We start from the raw sequence: 18,258 nt of genomic DNA on the forward strand, positions 1-18,258 counted from the left end.
ATGGTAAGACTGGATAAGAACATCTATTCAATATATTATGGTAAGACTGGATAGGAACATCTAATCAATATATTATGGTAAGACTGGATAGGAACATCTAATCAATATATTATGGTAAGACTGGATAAGAACATCTAATCAATATATTATGGTAAGACTGGATAGGAACATCTAATCAATATATTATGGTAAGACTGGATAGGAACATCTAATCAATATATTATGGTAAGACTGGATAAGAACATCTAATCAATATATTATGGTGAGACTGGATAGGAACATCTAATCAATATATTATGGTGAGACTGGATAAGAACATCTAATCAATATATTATGGTAAGACTGGATAGGAACATCTAATCAATATATTATGGTAAGACTGGATAAGAACATCTAATCAATATATTATGGTGAGACTGGATAGGAACATCTAATCAATATATTATTAGGGTAAGTCTTTACCTGACACCCAGCGTCATAACCATGTCACAATGTCATAACAGCTGACATAACTTGTCGTAACTTGTATGGTCATGACACATACACTACCAGCCAAAAGTTAGGACACACCTACTCATTCACGGGTTTTTCTTTATTTCTACTGTTTTCTACATTGTAGAATAATAATGAACACATCAACACTATGAAGTAACACATATGGACGTGTTAGTGTTAAACAAATCAAAATATATTTTATATTTGAGGTTCGTCAAAGTAGCCACCCTTTGCCTTGATGACAGCTTTGCACACTCTTGGCATTCTCTCAACCAGCTTCACCTGGAATGCTTTTCAATTAACAGGTGTATCTTGTTCAAAGCTAATTTGTGGAATTTCTTTCCTCCTTAATGCGTTTGAGCCAATCACTTGTGTTGTGACACGGTAGGATTGGTAAATAGAAGATAACCCTATTTAGTAAAAGACCAAGTCCATATTATGGCAAGAACAGCTCAAATAAGCAAAGAGAAACGACAGTCCATTACTTTAAGACATGAAGGTCAGTCAAACCATAACATTTCAAGAACTTTGAACATTTCTTCAAGTGCAGTCGCAAAAACCATCAGGCGCTATGATGAAACTGGCTCTCACAAGGACCTCCACAGGAAAGGAAGATCCAGAGTTCCTCTGCTGCAGAGGATAAGTTCATTAGAGTTACCAGCCTCAGAATTACAGCCCAAATAAATGCTTCATGGAGTTCCAGTAACAGACCCATCTCAACATCAACTGTTCAGAGGAGACTGTGTGAATCATGGCCTTCATGGTCAAATTGCTGCAAAGAAACCACTACTAAAGGACACCAATGATAAGAAGAGACTTGCTGAGGCCAAGAAACACGAGCAATGGACATTAGACCGGTGGAAATGTATCCTTTGGTCTGACATGACATATATTGCGTTATTTTATGGCCCAACAGGTGTAAATATATGGGTCGTGAGTGTTGTGACCTCATGGCAAGTTGTCAGCTGTTATGACAGGTTATGATGCTGAGAGTCAAGTAAAGTGTTACCAGAATGATTGTAAATGACAAAAAGGACCCCATTGGAGGAGCTACTGTGTTCTGATTTGGTTCATGGGTGATCATGTTTCCTATGTAACTCTGTTCTGTTTGACTGTTCTTCAGGGGGAAGAAATATGAGCGTCTGAACATCGTCATGCTCACAGACCTGAACACACCGAGCAGTCCTGACCAGCTGGACATTATCATAGGCAACCTGAAGAGAGCCGGCATCACTCTGCAGTTCTTGTGTGTCTATGTGTTATTCTACTGTAGAGATCTCGAATGGCTTGTCGTATATCATGGAAGCATTGAGTGCATCTACATGCACTCAATGCTTCATCTGCGTTTCATCTGAAATGCGCTTCATCTGAAATAGCATCATATTTCCTGTATAATGCAGTACTTTTGGCCAGGTTCTGGCGATTTGGGGGACAGCCACGGAATGACTCCAAACTGACCCCTTAACCTCTGTTCCTCCAGCCTACCCTTCCCTGTAGATGGAGGGGGTTCCAACCCCCCCCACGGGGGTAAAGCTCTGTCCAGAGAGCAGCAGCAGGGGCTGGAGATGACCAAGAAGGTCATGATGTCTCTGGATGAGGAGGATGGTCTGGAGGAAGTCTACACCTTCAGGTAGGAAGTCACTGGGGTCTGCAATCCAGATGTTACCCTATTCCTTATATTGTGCTGTACTTCTGACCAGGGCTTGGAGGGGGGTCTAGGGGGGCCTGCAGGGGGTCTAGGGACGCCTGGAGGGTGGTCGAGGGGGTTCTAGGGGGGCCAATAGGGTTGGTAGAGAGAGGGGGGGCCTATAGGGTGGTGGAGGGGACCTATAGGGTGGTGGAGGGGCGGGGGTCTATAGGGTGGAGGGGGGGCCTATAGGGTGGTGGAGGGGGGGGCCTATAGGGTGGTGGAGGGGGGGACCTATAGGGAGGGGGGGGGGGCTATAGGGTGGTGGTGGAGGGGGCCTATAGGGTGGTGGAGGGGGGCTATAGGGTGGTGGAAGGGGGGGGGCCTATAGGGTGGTGGTGGAGGGGGCCAATAGGGTGGTGGAGGGGGGCTATAGGGTGGTCGAGGGTGGGGGGGCTATAGGGTGGTAGACAGGACCTATATGGTGGTGGAGGGGGGGGGGGGCTATAGGGTGGTAGAGGGGACCTATAGGGTGGTGGAGGGGGGGGCCTATAGGGTGGTAGATGGGGGGGCCTATAGGGTGGTAGATGGGGACCTATAGGGTGGTGGCGGGGGGGGGGGGGGCTATAGGGTGGTGGAGGGGACCTATAGGGTGGTGGCGGGGGGGGGGCTATAGGGTGGTAGATGGGACCTATAGGGTGGTGGTGGAGGGGGCCTATAGGGTGGTGGTGGAAGGGACCTATAGGATGGTAGTGGGGGCTATAGGGTGGTGGGGGGGGTGGGCTATAGGGTTGTAGAGGGGACCTATAAGGTGGTAGAGGGGACCTATAGGGAGGGGGGGCTATAGGGTAGTGGAGGGGACCTATAGGGTGGTGAAGGTGGGCTATAGGGTGGTAGAGGGGACCTAAAGGTGGTGGAGGGGACCTATAGGGTGGTGGAGGGGACCTATAGGGTGGTGGAGGGGACCTATAGGGTGGTGGAGGGGGGGGGGCTAAGGGTGGTAGAGGGGGGGCCTATAGGGTGGTAGAGGGGACCTATAAGGTGGTAGAGGGGACCTATAAGGTGGTAGAGGGGACCTATAGGGAGGGGGGGGCTATAGGGTGGTGGGGGGGCCTATAGGGTGGTAGAGGGGCCCTGGAGGGGGGAGGGGGCTATAGGGTAGTAGAGGGGACCTATAGGGTGGTGGAGGTGACCTATAGGGTGGTGAAGGTGACCTATAGGGTGGTGGAGGGGGGGCTATAGGGTGGTGGAGGGGGGATATCGGATGGTGGAGGGGACCTATAGGGTGGTGAAGGTGACCTATAGGGTGGTGAAGGTGACCTATAGGGTGGTGGAGGGGGGGGGCCTATAGGGTGGTGGAGGGGGGGTCTATAGGGTGGTGGAGGGGGGGTCTATAGGGTGGTGAGGGGTTGCTATAGGGTGGTGGAGGGGCGGGGGCCTATTTGGTGGTGGAGGGGGGGGGCCTATAGGGTGGTGGAGGGGACCTATAGTGTGGTGGAGGGGTCCTATAGGGTGATGGGGGGGGGGGGGGGGGGCTATAGGGTGGTGGAGGGGACCTTTAGGGTGGTCTGGTGGGGGACTAGAGGGTGGTAGATGGGGCCTATAGGGTGGTAGGGGGGGACTAGAGGGTGGCAGAGGGGCGCTATAGGGAGTCATTTAGGTCAAAGCTCTGAGTTTGAGGCTATATTCTGATGCCACACAGAGACTGAGGTTGTCCTGCTCTGACAGTCTCCTCTCCTCTCTGTCTTGCAGTGATGCTATAGAGAAGTTGTCTGTGTTTAAACGTGTTGAGAAGAGACCCATGGCCTGGCCCTGTACTCTGACCATCGGCAGCTCTCTGTCCATCAAGATTGTTGGCTACAAAGCAGTAAGTAGAGTATCACTGTCTCTTGAATAGCACCTTATTCAGTGCACTACTGTTGACCAGGGAGGGTTCGAACGTGTCGTCCAGAGGACGGGGAGGGGCCGAACGTGTCGTCCAGGGGATGGGGAGGGGCCGAACGTGTCTTCCAGGGGATGGGGAGGGGCCGAACGTGTCTTCCAGGGGATGGGGAGGGGCAGAACGTGTCTTCCAGAGGATGGGGAAGGGCTGAACGTGTCTTCCAGAGGACGGGGAAGGGCCGAACGTGTCTTCCAGAGGACGGGGAAGGGCCGAACGTGTCGTCCAGGGGATGGGGAGGGGCCGAACGTGTCTTCCAGGGGATGGGGAGGGGCCGAACGTGTCTTCCAGGGGATGGGGAGGGGCCGAACGTGTCTTCCAGGGGATGGGGAGGGGCAGAACGTGTCTTCCAGAGGATGGGGAAGGGCTGAACGTGTCTTCCAGAGGATGGGGAAGGGCTGAACGTGTCTTCCAGAGGACGGGGAAGGGCCGAACGTGTCGTCCAGGGGATGGGGAGGGGCCGAACGTGTCTTCCAGGGGACGGGGAAGGGCCGAACGTGTTGTCCAGGGGACGGGGAAGGGCTGAACGTGTGTCGTCCAGGGGACGGGGAAGGGCTGAACGTGTGTCGTCCAGGGGACGGGGAAGGGCTGAACGTGTGTCGTCCAGGGGACGGGGAAGGGCCGAACGTGTGTCGTCCAGGGGACGGGGAAGGGCTGAACGTGTGTCGTCCAGGGGACGGGGAAGGGCTGAACGTGTGTCGTCCAGGGGACGGGGAAGGGCTGAACGTGTGTCGTCCAGGGGATGGGGAAGGGCTGAACGTGTGTCGTCCAGGGGATGGGGAAGGGCAGAACGTGTGTCGTCCAGGGGACGGGGAAGGGCAGAACGTGTGTCGTCCAGGGGATGGGGAAGGGCTGAACGTGTGTCGTCCAGGGGACGGGGAAGGGCCGAACGTGTGTCGTCCAAGGGACGGGGAAGGGCTGAACGTGTCGTCCAGGGGACGGGGAAGGGCTGATCTTATTACTCTGATGGACTGTCCCTAAAGCAGGAACTGAAAGATGTGAATTAGTGTAGTGACTGTCTGACCCTTGCAGGTATGTGAGGAGAGACCCAGGAAGTCGTGGTCGGTGGTAGATGCTCAGACACACCAGAAAGACGACATAAAAAGAGATGTAGTTTACTGTCTGAACGATGACGAAGAGACCGAGGTACAGAAGGACGACACCATACAAGGTGAGAGAAATCAGGAAGTAAAGCTGTGTGTGATACGAGTGTTGTCTCAAACGGCTAGGTTCCTGCCATCCATTCAGTAGTCGTTTTTACAAGGTTCAAGAAACCTTTGACTGGTAGAACAAATTCATGGAAGTTTCCAAGGTGAGATGGACACTGGATGAGAGCATCTTCCTCTCCTCTCTAAAGGGAGAACTTCACTCCTCCTGTTCTTCCTCTCCTCCTCTCTAAAGGGAGAACTTCACTCTTCCTCTGTTCTTCCTCTCCTCTCTAAAGGGAGAACTTCACTCTTCCTCTGTTCTTCCTCTCCTCTCTAAAGGGAGAACTTCACTCCTCCTGTTCTTCCTCTCCTCCTCTCTAAAGGGAGAACTTCACTCCTCCTGTTCTTACTCTCATCCTCTCTAAAGGGAGAACTTCACTCTTCCTCTGTTCTTCCTCTCCTCTCTAAAGGGAGAACTTCACTCCTCCTGTTCTTCCTCTCCTCCTCTCTAAAGGGAGAACTTCACTCTTCCTCTGTTCTTCCTCTCCTCTCTAAAGGGAGAACTTCACTCGTCCTCCCTCCTCTCTAAAGGGAGAACTCCACTCTTCCTCTCTCCTCTCTAAAGGGAGAACTCCACTCCTCCTGTTCTTCCTCTCCTCCTCTCTAAAGGGAGAACTTCACTCCTCCTGTTCTTCCTCTCCTCCTCTCTAAAGGGAGAACTTCACTCCTGTTCTTCCTCTCCTCCTCTCTAAAGGGAGAACTTCACTCGTCCTCTCCTCCTCTCTAAAGGGAGAACTTCACTCTTCCTCTGTTCTTCCTCTCCTCTCTAAAGGGTATCGTTATGGCAGTGACATCGTCCCCTTCTCCAAAGTTGACCAGGACCAGATGAAGTACAAGACAGATGGGAAGAGTTTTGCTGTGCTGGGCTTCACCAAACAGAGCATGGTAATACAGCTGCTGTTTCCTGTCAAACAGACTCACAAAAAGCATATAGATTACATCCCAAATGTCACCCTATACCCTATATAGTGCACTACTTTGGACCAGTGCACTATAGGGAATAGGGTGCCATTTGGGATGTACACATAGTCTTATCAAGTGGAGCGAGGGAATTGCTCTCAATGCAATTGAACAGGTCTCTTCTTACAAAAGAGATTGTATCTCAATAGGTTTAACCTTTACCCTCTAACATGTATTGTTCTGCTACAGATCAACAGCCCCTCTAACCTGAATTGTTCTGCTACAGATCAACCAACCCTCTAACCTCTAACCTGTATTGTTCTGATACAGATCAACAGCCCCTCTAACCTGTATTGATCTGCTACAGATCAACCAACCGTCTAACATCTAACCTGTATTGTTCTGCTACAGACCAACATAATCTCTAACCTCTAACCTGTATTGTTCTGCTACAGATCAACAGCCCCTCTAACCTGTATTGTTCTGCTACAGATCAACCAACCCTCTAACCTCTATTGTTCTGCTACAGATCAACCAACCCTCTAACTTGTATTGTTCTGCTACAGATCAACAGCCCCTCTAACCTGTATTGTTCTGATACAGACGAACAGTCCCTCTAACCTGTATTGTTCTGCTACAGATCAACCAACCCTCTAACCTCTAACCTGTATTGTTCTGCTACAGATCAACAGTCCCTCTAACCTGTATTGTTCTGATACAGATCAACCAACCCTCTAACCTCTAACCTGTATTGTTCTGATACAGACCAACAGTCCCTCTAACCTGTATTGTTCTGATACAGATCAACCAACCCTCTAACCTCTAACCTGTATTGTTCTGATACAGACCAACAGTCCCTCTAACCTGTATTGTTCTGATACAGATCAAGAGCCCCTCTAACCTGTATTGTTCTGATACAGACCAACAGTCCCTCTAGCCTGTATTGTTCTGCTACAGACCAACAGCCCCTCTAACCTGTATTGTTCTGCTACAGATCAAGAGCCCCTCTAACCTGTATTGTTCTGATACAGATCAAGAGCCCCTCTAACCTGTATTTTTCTGATACAGATCAAGAGCCCCTCTAACCTGTATTGTTCTGATACAGACCAACAGTCCCTCTAGCCTGTATTGTTCTGCTACAGACCAACAGCCCCTCTAACCTCTAACCTGTATTGTTCTGCTACAGATCAACAGCCCCTCTAACCTGTATTGTTCTGCTACAGATCAACCAACCCTCTAACCTCTAACCTGTATTGTTCTGCTACAGATCAACAGCCCCTCTAACCTGTATTGTTCTGCTACAGATCAACCAACCCTCTAACCTGTATTGTTCTGCTACAGATCAACAGCCCCTCTAACCTGTATTGTTCTGCTACAGATCAACAGCCCCTCTAACCTGTATTGTTCTGCTACAGATCAACCAACCCTCTAACCTCTAACCTGTATTGTTCTGATACAGACCAACAGCCCCTCTAACCTGTATTGTTCTGCTACAGACCAACAGCCCCTCTAACCTGTATTGTTCTGCTACAGATCAACAGTCCCTCTAACCTGTATTGTTCTGCTACAGATCAACAGTCCCTCTAACCTGTGTTGTTCTGCTACAGATCAACCAACCCTCTAACCTCTAACCTGTATTGTTCTGATACAGACCAACAGTCCCTCTAACCTGTATTGTTCTGATACAGATCAACCAACCCTCTAACCTCTAACCTGTATTGTTCTGATACAGACCAACAGTCCCTCTAACCTGTATTGTTCTGATACAGATCAAGAGCCCCTCTAACCTGTATTGTTCTGATACAGATCAAGAGCCCCTCTAACCTGTATTGTTCTGATACAGACCAACAGTCCCTCTAACCTGTATTGTTCTGATACAGATCAAGAGCCCCTCTAACCTGTATTGTTCTGATACAGACCAACAGTCCCTCTAGCCTGTATTGTTCTGCTACAGACCAACAGCCCCTCTAACCTGTATTGTTCTGCTACAGATCAACCAACCCTCTAACCTCTAACCTGTATTGTTCTGCTACAGACCAACAGCCCCTCTAACCTGTATTGTTCTGCTACAGATCAACCAACCCTCTAACCTCTAACCTGTATTGTTCTGCTACAGACCAACATAATCTCTAACCTCTAACCTGTATTGTTCTGCTACAGATCAACAGACACCAGTTCGTGGGGACTCAGGTCCTCAAGGTGTTTGCCCCTAAAGATGATGAGGTGAGAATAGTGTTGTTATTGAATCAAGAGAGGGACTTGTCTTCATACTCATTTTGTCTGTCTGCCTGTGTCTGTCTGCCTGTGTCTGCCTGTCTGTCTGAGCTCAGCATGCAGGTGTAGCTCTCTCAGGTCTGATCCGTGCTCTGGATGACCTCAAGATGGTGGCGGTGGTGAGGTATGTTTACGCCCGCAATGGAAACCCACAAGTAGGAGCAGCCTTCCCCTGTATTAAGGAGAAGTATGAGGTGAGTTAGTCAAATACGTCATACCCTATTCCCTTTATGGTGCACTGTTTTGGACCAGACGCCATTGGGCTAACTCTAGAACCTTCTGTGTTCTTAGTGTCTGGTGTATGTTCAGCTTCCGTTCATGGAAGATCTCAGGCAGTACAGCTTCCCTTCTCTGGAGAACAACAAGAAGTACACTCCCTCAGGTAGGCTAGTGGACCACTCCTGCCCTAGGATGTACACTCCCTCAGGTAGGCTAGTGGACCACTCCTGCCCTAGGATGTACACTCCCTCAGGTAGGCTAGTGGACCACTCCTGCCCTAGGATGTACACGTCCTCAGGTAGGATAGTGGACCACTCCTGCCCTAGGATGTACACTCCCTCAGGTAAGCTAGTGGACCATTCCTGCCCTAGGATGTACACTCCCTCAGGTAGGATAGTGGACCACTCCTGCCCTAGGATGTACACTCCCTCAGGTAGGCTAGTGGACCACTCCTGCCCTAGGATGTACACGTCCTCAGGTAGGATAGTGGACCACTCCTGCCCTAGGATGTACACTCCCTCAGGTAGGCTAGTGGACCACTCCTGCCCTAGGATGTATACTCCCTCAGGTAGGCTAGTGGATCACTCCTGCCCTAGGATGTACACTCCCTCAGGTAGGCTAGTGGACCACTCCTGCCCTAGGATGTACACTCCCTCAGGTAGGCTAGTGGACCACTCCTGCCCTAGGATGTATACTCCCTCAGGTAGGCTAGTGGATCACTCCTGCCCTAGGATGTACACTCCCTCAGGTAGGCTAGTGGACCACTCCTGCCCTAGGATGTACACTCCCTCAGGTAGGCTAGTGGACCACTCGTGCCCTAGGATGTACACTCCCTCAGGTAGGCTAGTGGACCACTCGTGCCCTAGGATGTACATTCCCTCAGGTAGGCTAGTGGACCACTCCAGCCCTAGGATGTACACTCCCTCAGGTAGGCTAGTGGACCACTCCTGCCCCAGGATGTACACTCCCTCAGGTAGGCTTGTGGACCACTCCTGCCCTAGGATGTACACTCCCTCAGGTAGGCTAGTGGACCACTCCTGCCCTAGGATGTACACTCCCTCAGGTAGGCTTTTATTTTCCTTGAATGTTTTTTATCCATTTGATGCTTATGTGTTTCTTGTTTCCTGTTCCCAGAGGACCAGCTGTCGGCGGTGGACTCTCTGATTGACTCCATGATGTTGGTGGAGGAGGATGAGGATGGAGAGAAAAAAGACCTCTTCAAAGTCAACCACATCCCCAACCCTCAGTACCAGAGACTGTTCCAGGTAGTTACCACATCCCCAACCCTCAGTACCAGAGACTGTTCCAGGTAGTTACCACATCCCCAGTACCAGAGACTGTTCCAGGTAGTTACCACATCCCCAACCCTCAGTACCAGAGACTGTTCCAGGTAGTTACCACATCCCCAACCCTCAGTACCAGAGACTGTTCCAGGTAGTTACCACATCCCCAACCCTCAGTACCAGAGACTGTTCCAGGTAGTTACCACATCCCCAGTACCAGAGACTGTTCCAGGTAGTTACCACGTCCCCAACCCTCCGTACCAGAGACTGTTCCAGGTAGTTACTACATCCCCAGTACCAGAGACTGTTCCAGGTAGTTACCACATCCCCAGTACCAGAGACTGTTCCAGGTAGTTACCACATCCCCAACCCTCAGTACCAGAGACTGTTCCAGGTAGTTACCACATCCCCAGTACCATAGACTGTTCCAGGTAGTTACCACATCCCCAACCCTCAGTACCAGAGACTGTTCCAGGTAGTTACCACATCCCCAGTACCAGAGACTGTTCCAGGTAGTTACCACATCCCCAACCCTCAGTACCAGAGACTGTTCCAGGTAGTTACCACATCCCCAACCCTCAGTACCAGAGACTGTTCCAGGTAGTTACCACATCCCCAACCCTCAGTACCAGAGACTGTTCCAGGTAGTTACCACATCCCCAACCCTCAGTACCAGAGACTGTTCCAGGTAGTTACCACATCCCCAACCCTCAGTACCAGAGACTGTTCCAGGTAGTTACCACATCCCCAACCCTCAGTACCAGAGACTGTTCCAGGTAGTTACCACATCCCCAACCCTCAGTACCAGAGACTGTTCCAGGTAGTTACCACATCCCCAGCCCTCAGTACCAGAGACTGTTCCAGGTAGTTACCACATCCCCAACCCTCAGTACCAGAGACTGTTCCAGGTAGTTACCACATCCCCAACCCTCAGTACCAGAGACGGTTCCAGGTAGTTACCACATCCCCAACCCTCAGTACCAGAGACTGTTCCAGGTAGTTACCACATCCCCAACCCTCAGTACCAGAGACTGTTCCAGGTAGTTACCACATCCCCAACCCTCAGTACCAGAGACTGTTCCAGGTAGTTACCACATCCCCAGTACCAGAGACTGTTCCAGGTAGTTACTACATCCCCAGTACCAGAGACTGTTCCAGGTAGTTACTACATCCCCAGTACCAGAGACTGTTCCAGGTAGTTACTACCTCCCCAGTACGAGAGACTGTTCCAGGTAGTTACCACATCCCCAGTACCAGAGACTGTTCCAGGTAGTTACCACATCCCCAACCCTCAGTACCAGAGACTGTTCCAGGTAGTTACCACATCCCCAACCCTCAGTACCAGAGACTGTTCCAGGTAGTTACCACATCCCCAACCCTCAGTACCAGAGACTGTTCCAGGTAGTTACCACATCCCCAACCCTCAGTACCAGAGACTGTTCCAGGTAGTTACCACATCCCCAGTACCAGAGACTGTTCCAGGTAGTTATCACATCCCCAACCCTCAGTACCAGAGACTGTTCCAGGTAGTTACCACATCCCCAGTACCAGAGACTGTTCCAGGTAGTTACCACATCCCCAACCCTCAGTACCAGAGACTGTTCCAGGTAGTTACCACATCCCCAGTACCAGAGACTGTTCCAGGTAGTTACCACATCCCCAACCCTCAGTACCAGAGACTGTTCCAGGTAGTTACCACATCCCCAACCCTCAGTACCAGAGACTGTTCCAGGTAGTTACCACATCCCCAGTACCAGAGACTGTTCCAGGTAGTTACCACATCCCCAACCCTCAGTACCAGAGACTGTTCCAGGTAGTTACCACATCCCCAACCCTCAGTACCAGAGACTGTTCCAGGTAGTTACCACATCCCCAACCCTCAGTACCAGAGACTGTTCCAGGTAGTTACCACATCCCCAGTACCAGAGACTGTTCCAGGTAGTTACCACGTCCCCAACCCTCCGTACCAGAGACTGTTCCAGGTAGTTACTACATCCCCAGTACCAGAGACTGTTCCAGGTAGTTACCACATCCCCAGTACCAGAGACTGTTCCAGGTAGTTACCACATCCCCAACCCTCAGTACCAGAGATTGTTCCAGGTAGTTACCACATCCCCAGTACCATAGACTGTTCCAGGTAGTTACCACATCCCCAACCCTCAGTACCAGAGACTGTTCCAGGTAGTTACCACATCCCCAGTACCAGAGACTGTTCCAGGTAGTTACCACATCCCCAACCCTCAGTACCAGAGACTGTTCCAGGTAGTTACCACATCCCCAACCCTCAGTACCAGAGACTGTTCCAGGTAGTTACCACATCCCCAACCCTCAGTACCAGAGACTGTTCCAGGTAGTTACCACATCCCCAACCCTCAGTACCAGAGACTGTTCCAGGTAGTTACCACATCCCCAACCCTCAGTACCAGAGACTGTTCCAGGTAGTTACCACATCCCCAACCCTCAGTACCAGAGACTGTTCCAGGTAGTTACCACATCCCCAACCCTCAGTACCAGAGACTGTTCCAGGTAGTTACCACATCCCCAGCCCTCAGTACCAGAGACTGTTCCAGGTAGTTACCACATCCCCAACCCTCAGTACCAGAGACTGTTCCAGGTAGTTACCACATCCCCAACCCTCAGTACCAGAGACGGTTCCAGGTAGTTACCACATCCCCAACCCTCAGTACCAGAGACTGTTCCAGGTAGTTACCACATCCCCAACCCTCAGTACCAGAGACTGTTCCAGGTAGTTACCACATCCCCAACCCTCAGTACCAGAGACTGTTCCAGGTAGTTACCACATCCCCAACCCTCAGTACCAGAGACTGTTCCAGGTAGTTACCACATCCCCAACCCTCAGTACCAGAGACTGTTCCAGGTAGTTACCACATCCCCAGTACCAGAGACTGTTCCAGGTAGTTACTACATCCCCAGTACCAGAGACTGTTCCAGGTAGTTACTACATCCCCAGTACCAGAGACTGTTCCAGGTAGTTACTACCTCCCCAGTACGAGAGACTGTTCCAGGTAGTTACCACATCCCCAGTACCAGAGACTGTTCCAGGTAGTTACCACATCCCCAACCCTCAGTACCAGAGACTGTTCCAGGTAGTTACCACATCCCCAACCCTCAGTACCAGAGACTGTTCCAGGTAGTTACCACATCCCCAACCCTCAGTACCAGAGACTGTTCCAGGTAGTTACCACATCCCCAACCCTCAGTACCAGAGACTGTTCCAGGTAGTTACCACATCCCCAGTACCAGAGACTGTTCCAGGTAGTTATCACATCCCCAACCCTCAGTACCAGAGACTGTTCCAGGTAGTTACCACATCCCCAGTACCAGAGACTGTTCCAGGTAGTTACCACATCCCCAACCCTCAGTACCAGAGACTGTTCCAGGTAGTTACCACATCCCCAGTACCAGAGACTGTTCCAGGTAGTTACCACATCCCCAGTACCAGAGACTGTTCCAGGTAGTTACCACATCCCCAACCCTCAGTACCAGAGACTGTTCCAGGTAGTTACCACATCCCCAACCCTCAGTACCAGAGACTGTTCCAGGTAGTTACCACATCCCCAACCCTCCGTACCAGAGACTGTTCCAGGTAGTTACTACATCCCCAGTACCAGAGACTGTTCCAGGTAGTTACTACATCCCCAGTTCCAGAGACTGTTCCAGGTAGTTACTACCTCCCCAGTACGAGAGACTGTTCCAGGTAGTTACCACATCCCCAGTACCAGAGACTGTTCCAGGTAGTTACTACATCCCCAACCCTCAGTACCAGAGACTGTTCCAGGTAGTTACCACATCTTCAGTACCAGAGACTGTTCCAGGTAGTTACCACATCCCCAACCCTCAGTACCAGAGACGATTCCAGGTAGTTACCACATCCCCAACCCTCAGTACCAGAGACTGTTCCAGGTAGTTACCACATCCCCAACCCTCAGTACCAGGACTGTTCCAGGTAGTTACCACAGCCCCAACCACTCCGTACCAGAGACTGTTCCAGGTAGTTACTACATCCCCAGTACCAGAGACTGTTCCAGGTACTTACCACATCCCCAGTACCAGAGACTGTTCCAGGTAGTTACTACATCCCCAGTACCAGAGACTGTTCCAGGTAGTTACTACATCCCCAGTACCAGAGACTGTTCCAGGTAGTTACTACCTCCCCAGTACGAGAGACTGTTCCAGGTAGTTACCACATCCCCAGTACCAGAGACTGTTCCAGGTAGTTACCACATCCCCAACCCTCAGTACCAGAGACTGTTCCAGGTAGTTACCACATCCCCAACCCTCAGTACCAGAGACGGTTCCAGGTAGTTACCACATCCCCAACCCTCAGTACCAGAGACTGTTCCAGGTAGTTACCACATCCCCAACCCTCAGTACCAGAGACTGTTCCAGGTAGTTACCACATCCCCAGTACCAGAGACTGTTCCAGGTAGTTACCACATCCCCAACCCTCAGTACCAGAGACTGTTCCAGGTAGTTACCACATCCCCAGTACCAGAGACTGTTCCAGGTAGTTACCACATCCCCAACCCTCAGTACCAGAGACTGTTCCAGGTAGTTACCACATCCCCAGTACCAGAGACTGTTCCAGGTAGTTACCACATCCCCAACCCTCAGTACCAGAGACTGTTCCAGGTAGTTACCACATCCCCAACCCTCAGTACCAGAGACTGTTCCAGGTAGTTACTACATCCCCAGTACCAGAGACTGTTCCAGGTAGTTACTACATCCCCAGTACCAGAGACTGTTCCAGGTAGTTACTACCTCCCCAGTACGAGAGACTGTTCCAGGTAGTTACCACATCCCCAGTACCAGAGACTGTTCCAGGTAGTTACTACATCCCCAACCCTCAGTACCAGAGACTGTTCCAGGTAGTTACCACATCTTCAGTACCAGAGACTGTTCCAGGTAGTTACCACATCCCCAACCCTCAGTAACAGAGACGATTCCAGGTAGTTACCACATCCCCAACCCTCAGTACCAGAGACTGTTCCAGGTAGTTACCACATCCCCAACCCTCAGTACCAGGACTGTTCCAGGTAGTTACCACAGCCCCAACCACTCCGTACCAGAGACTGTTCCAGGTAGTTACTACATCCCCAGTACCAGAGACTGTTCCAGGTACTTACCACATCCCCAGTACCAGAGACTGTTCCAGGTAGTTACTACATCCCCAGTACCAGAGACTGTTCCAGGTAGTTACTACATCCCCAGTACCAGAGACTGTTCCAGGTAGTTACTACCTCCCCAGTACGAGAGACTGTTCCAGGTAGTTACCACATCCCCAGTACCAGAGACTGTTCCAGGTAGTTACCACATCCCCAACCCTCAGTACCAGAGACTGTTCCAGGTAGTTACCACATCCCCAACCCTCAGTACCAGAGACTGTTCCAGGTAGTTACCACATCCCCAACCCTCAGTACCAGAGACTGTTCCAGGTAGTTACCACATCCCCAACCCTCAGTACCAGAGACTGTTCCAGGTAGTTACCACATCCCCAGTACCAGAGACTGTTCCAGGTAGTTACCACATCCCCAACCCTCAGTACCAGAGACTGTTCCAGGTAGTTACCACATCCCCAGTACCAGAGACTGTTCCAGGTAGTTACCACATCCCCAACCCTCAGTACCAGAGACTGTTCCAGGTAGTTACCACATCCCCAGTACCAGAGACTGTTCCAGGTAGTTACCACATCCCCAACCCTCAGTACCAGAGACTGTTCCAGGTAGTTACCACATCCCCAACCCTCAGTACCAGAGACTGTTCCAGGTAGTTACCACATCCCCAACCCTCAGTACCAGAGACTGTTCCAGGTAGTTACTACATCCCCAGTACCAGAGACTGTTCCAGGTAGTTACTACATCCCCAGTACCAGAGACTGTTCCAGGTAGTTACTACATCCCCAGTACCAGAGACTGTTCCAGGTAGTTACTACCTCCCCAGTACGAGAGACTGTTCCAGGTAGTTACCACATCCCCAGTACCAGAGACTGTTCCAGGTAGTTACCACATCCCCAGTACCAGAGACTGTTCCAGGTAGTTACCACATCCCCAACCCTCAGTACCAGAGACTGTTCCAGGTAGTTACCACATCCCCAACCCTCAGTACCAGAGACTGTTCCAGGTAGTTACCACATCCCCAACCCTCAGTACCAGAGACTGTTCCAGGTAGTTACCACATCCCCAACCCTCAGTACCAGAGACTGTTCCAGGTAGTTACCACATCCCCAACCCTCAGTACCAGAGACTGTTCCAGGTAGTTACTACATCCCCAGTACCAGAGACTGTTCCAGGTAGTTACTACATCCCCAGTACCAGAGACTGTTCCAGGTAGTTACTACATCCCCAGTACCAGAGACTGTTCCGGGTAGTTACTACCTCCCCAGTACGAGAGACTGTTCCAGGTAGTTACCACATCCCCAGTACCAGAGACTGTTCCAGGTAGTTACCACATCCCCAGTACCAGAGACTGTTCCAGGTAGTTACCACATCCCCAACCCTCAGTACCAGAGACTGTTCCAGGTAGTTACCACATCCCCAACCCTCAGTACCAGAGACTGTTCCAGGTAGTTACCACATCCCCAACCCTCAGTACCAGAGACTGTTCCAGGTAGTTACCACATCCCCAACCCTCAGTACCAGAGACTGTTCCAGGTAGTTACCACATCCCCAGTACCAGAGACTGTTCCAGGTAGTTACCACATCCCCAACCCTCAGTACCAGAGACTGTTCCAGGTAGTTACCACATCCCCAGTACCAGAGACTGTTCCAGGTAGTTACCACATCCCCAGTACCAGAGACTGTTCCAGGTAGTTACTACATCCCCAGTACCAGAGACTGTTCCAGGTACTTACCACATCCCCAGTACCAGAGACTGTTCCAGGTAGTTACTACATCCCCAGTACCAGAGACTGTTCCAGGTAGTTACTACATCCCCAACCCTCCGTACCAGAGACTGTTCCAGGTACTTACCACATCCCCAACCCTCCGTACCAGAGACTGTTCCAGGTAGTTACCACATCCCCAGTACCAGAGACTGTTCCAGGTAGTTACCACATCCCCAACCCTCAGTACCAGAGACTGTTCCAGGTAGTTACCACATCCCCAACCCTCAGTACCAGAGACTGTTCCAGGTAGTTACCACATCCCCAACCCTCAGTACCAGAGACTGTTCCAGGTAGTTACCACATCCCCAGTACCAGAGACTGTTCCAGGTAGTTACTACATCCCCAGTACCAGAGACTGTTCCAGGTAGTTACTACATCCCCAGTACCAGAGACTGTTCCAGGTAGTTACTACATCCCCAGTACCAGAGACTGTTCCAGGTAGTTACTACCTCCCCAGTACGAGAGACTGTTCCAGGTAGTTACCACATCCCCAGTACCAGAGACTGTTCCAGGTAGTTACCACATCCCCAACCCTCAGTACCAGAGACTGTTCCAGGTAGTTACCACATCCCCAACCCTCAGTACCAGAGACTGTTCCACGTAGTTACCACATCCCCAACCCTCAGTACCAGAGACTGTTCCAGGTAGTTACCACATCCCCAACCCTCAGTACCAGAGACTGTTCCAGGTAGTTACCACATCCCCAGTACCAGAGACTGTTCCAGGTAGTTACCACATCCCCAACCCTCAGTACCAGAGACTGTTCCAGGTAGTTACCACATCCCCAGTACCAGAGACTGTTCCAGGTAGTTACCACATCCCCAACCCTCAGTACCAGAGACTGTTCCAGGTAGTTACCACATCCCCAGTACCAGAGACTGTTCCAGGTAGTTACCACATCCCCAACCCTCAGTACCAGAGACTGTTCCAGGTAGTTACCACATCCCCAACCCTCAGTACCAGAGACTGTTCCAGGTAGTTACCACATCCCCAACCCTCAGTACCAGAGACTGTTCCAGGTAGTTACTACATCCCCAGTACCAGAGACTGTTCCAGGTAGTTACTACATCCCCAGTACCAGAGACTGTTCCAGGTAGTTACTACATCCCCAGTACCAGAGACTGTTCCAGGTAGTTACTACCTCCCCAGTACGAGAGACTGTTCCAGGTAGTTACCACATCCCCAGTACCAGAGACTGTTCCAGGTAGTTACCACATCCCCAACCCTCAGTACCAGAGACTGTTCCAGGTAGTTACCACATCCCCAACCCTCAGTACCAGAGACTGTTCCAGGTAGTTACCACATCCCCAACCCTCAGTACCAGAGACTGTTCCAGGTAGTTACCACATCCCCAACCCTCAGTACCAGAGACTGTTCCAGGTAGTTACCACATCCCCAACCCTCAGTAC

General features: G+C 50.9%; 1 protein-coding gene across 1 annotated transcript in view; it reads left to right on the plus strand.

The window, feature by feature from the left end:
- Positions 1 to 1,530: 1,530 nt before the first annotated feature.
- Positions 1,531 to 18,258, plus strand: part of LOC139399893 (X-ray repair cross-complementing protein 5-like) — a gene marked incomplete at its 3' end in the record, with an annotated part of 35,096 nt that continues 18,368 nt past the window's right edge. The window contains exons 1-9 of the mRNA XM_071145019.1: positions 1,531 to 1,741; positions 1,976 to 2,125; positions 3,875 to 3,989; positions 5,094 to 5,232; positions 6,042 to 6,154; positions 8,330 to 8,392; positions 8,500 to 8,637; positions 8,735 to 8,825; positions 9,797 to 9,927. Coding sequence (XP_071001120.1) covers positions 1,650 to 1,741; positions 1,976 to 2,125; positions 3,875 to 3,989; positions 5,094 to 5,232; positions 6,042 to 6,154; positions 8,330 to 8,392; positions 8,500 to 8,637; positions 8,735 to 8,825; positions 9,797 to 9,927 — 1,032 coding nt within the window. The remainder of the gene's footprint in view (positions 1,742 to 1,975; positions 2,126 to 3,874; positions 3,990 to 5,093; positions 5,233 to 6,041; positions 6,155 to 8,329; positions 8,393 to 8,499; positions 8,638 to 8,734; positions 8,826 to 9,796; positions 9,928 to 18,258) is intronic.

Source organism: Oncorhynchus clarkii, unplaced genomic scaffold, assembly GCF_045791955.1.
Source record: "Oncorhynchus clarkii lewisi isolate Uvic-CL-2024 unplaced genomic scaffold, UVic_Ocla_1.0 unplaced_contig_4470_pilon_pilon, whole genome shotgun sequence".
NCBI classification, from domain to species: Eukaryota; Metazoa; Chordata; class Actinopteri; order Salmoniformes; family Salmonidae; genus Oncorhynchus; species Oncorhynchus clarkii.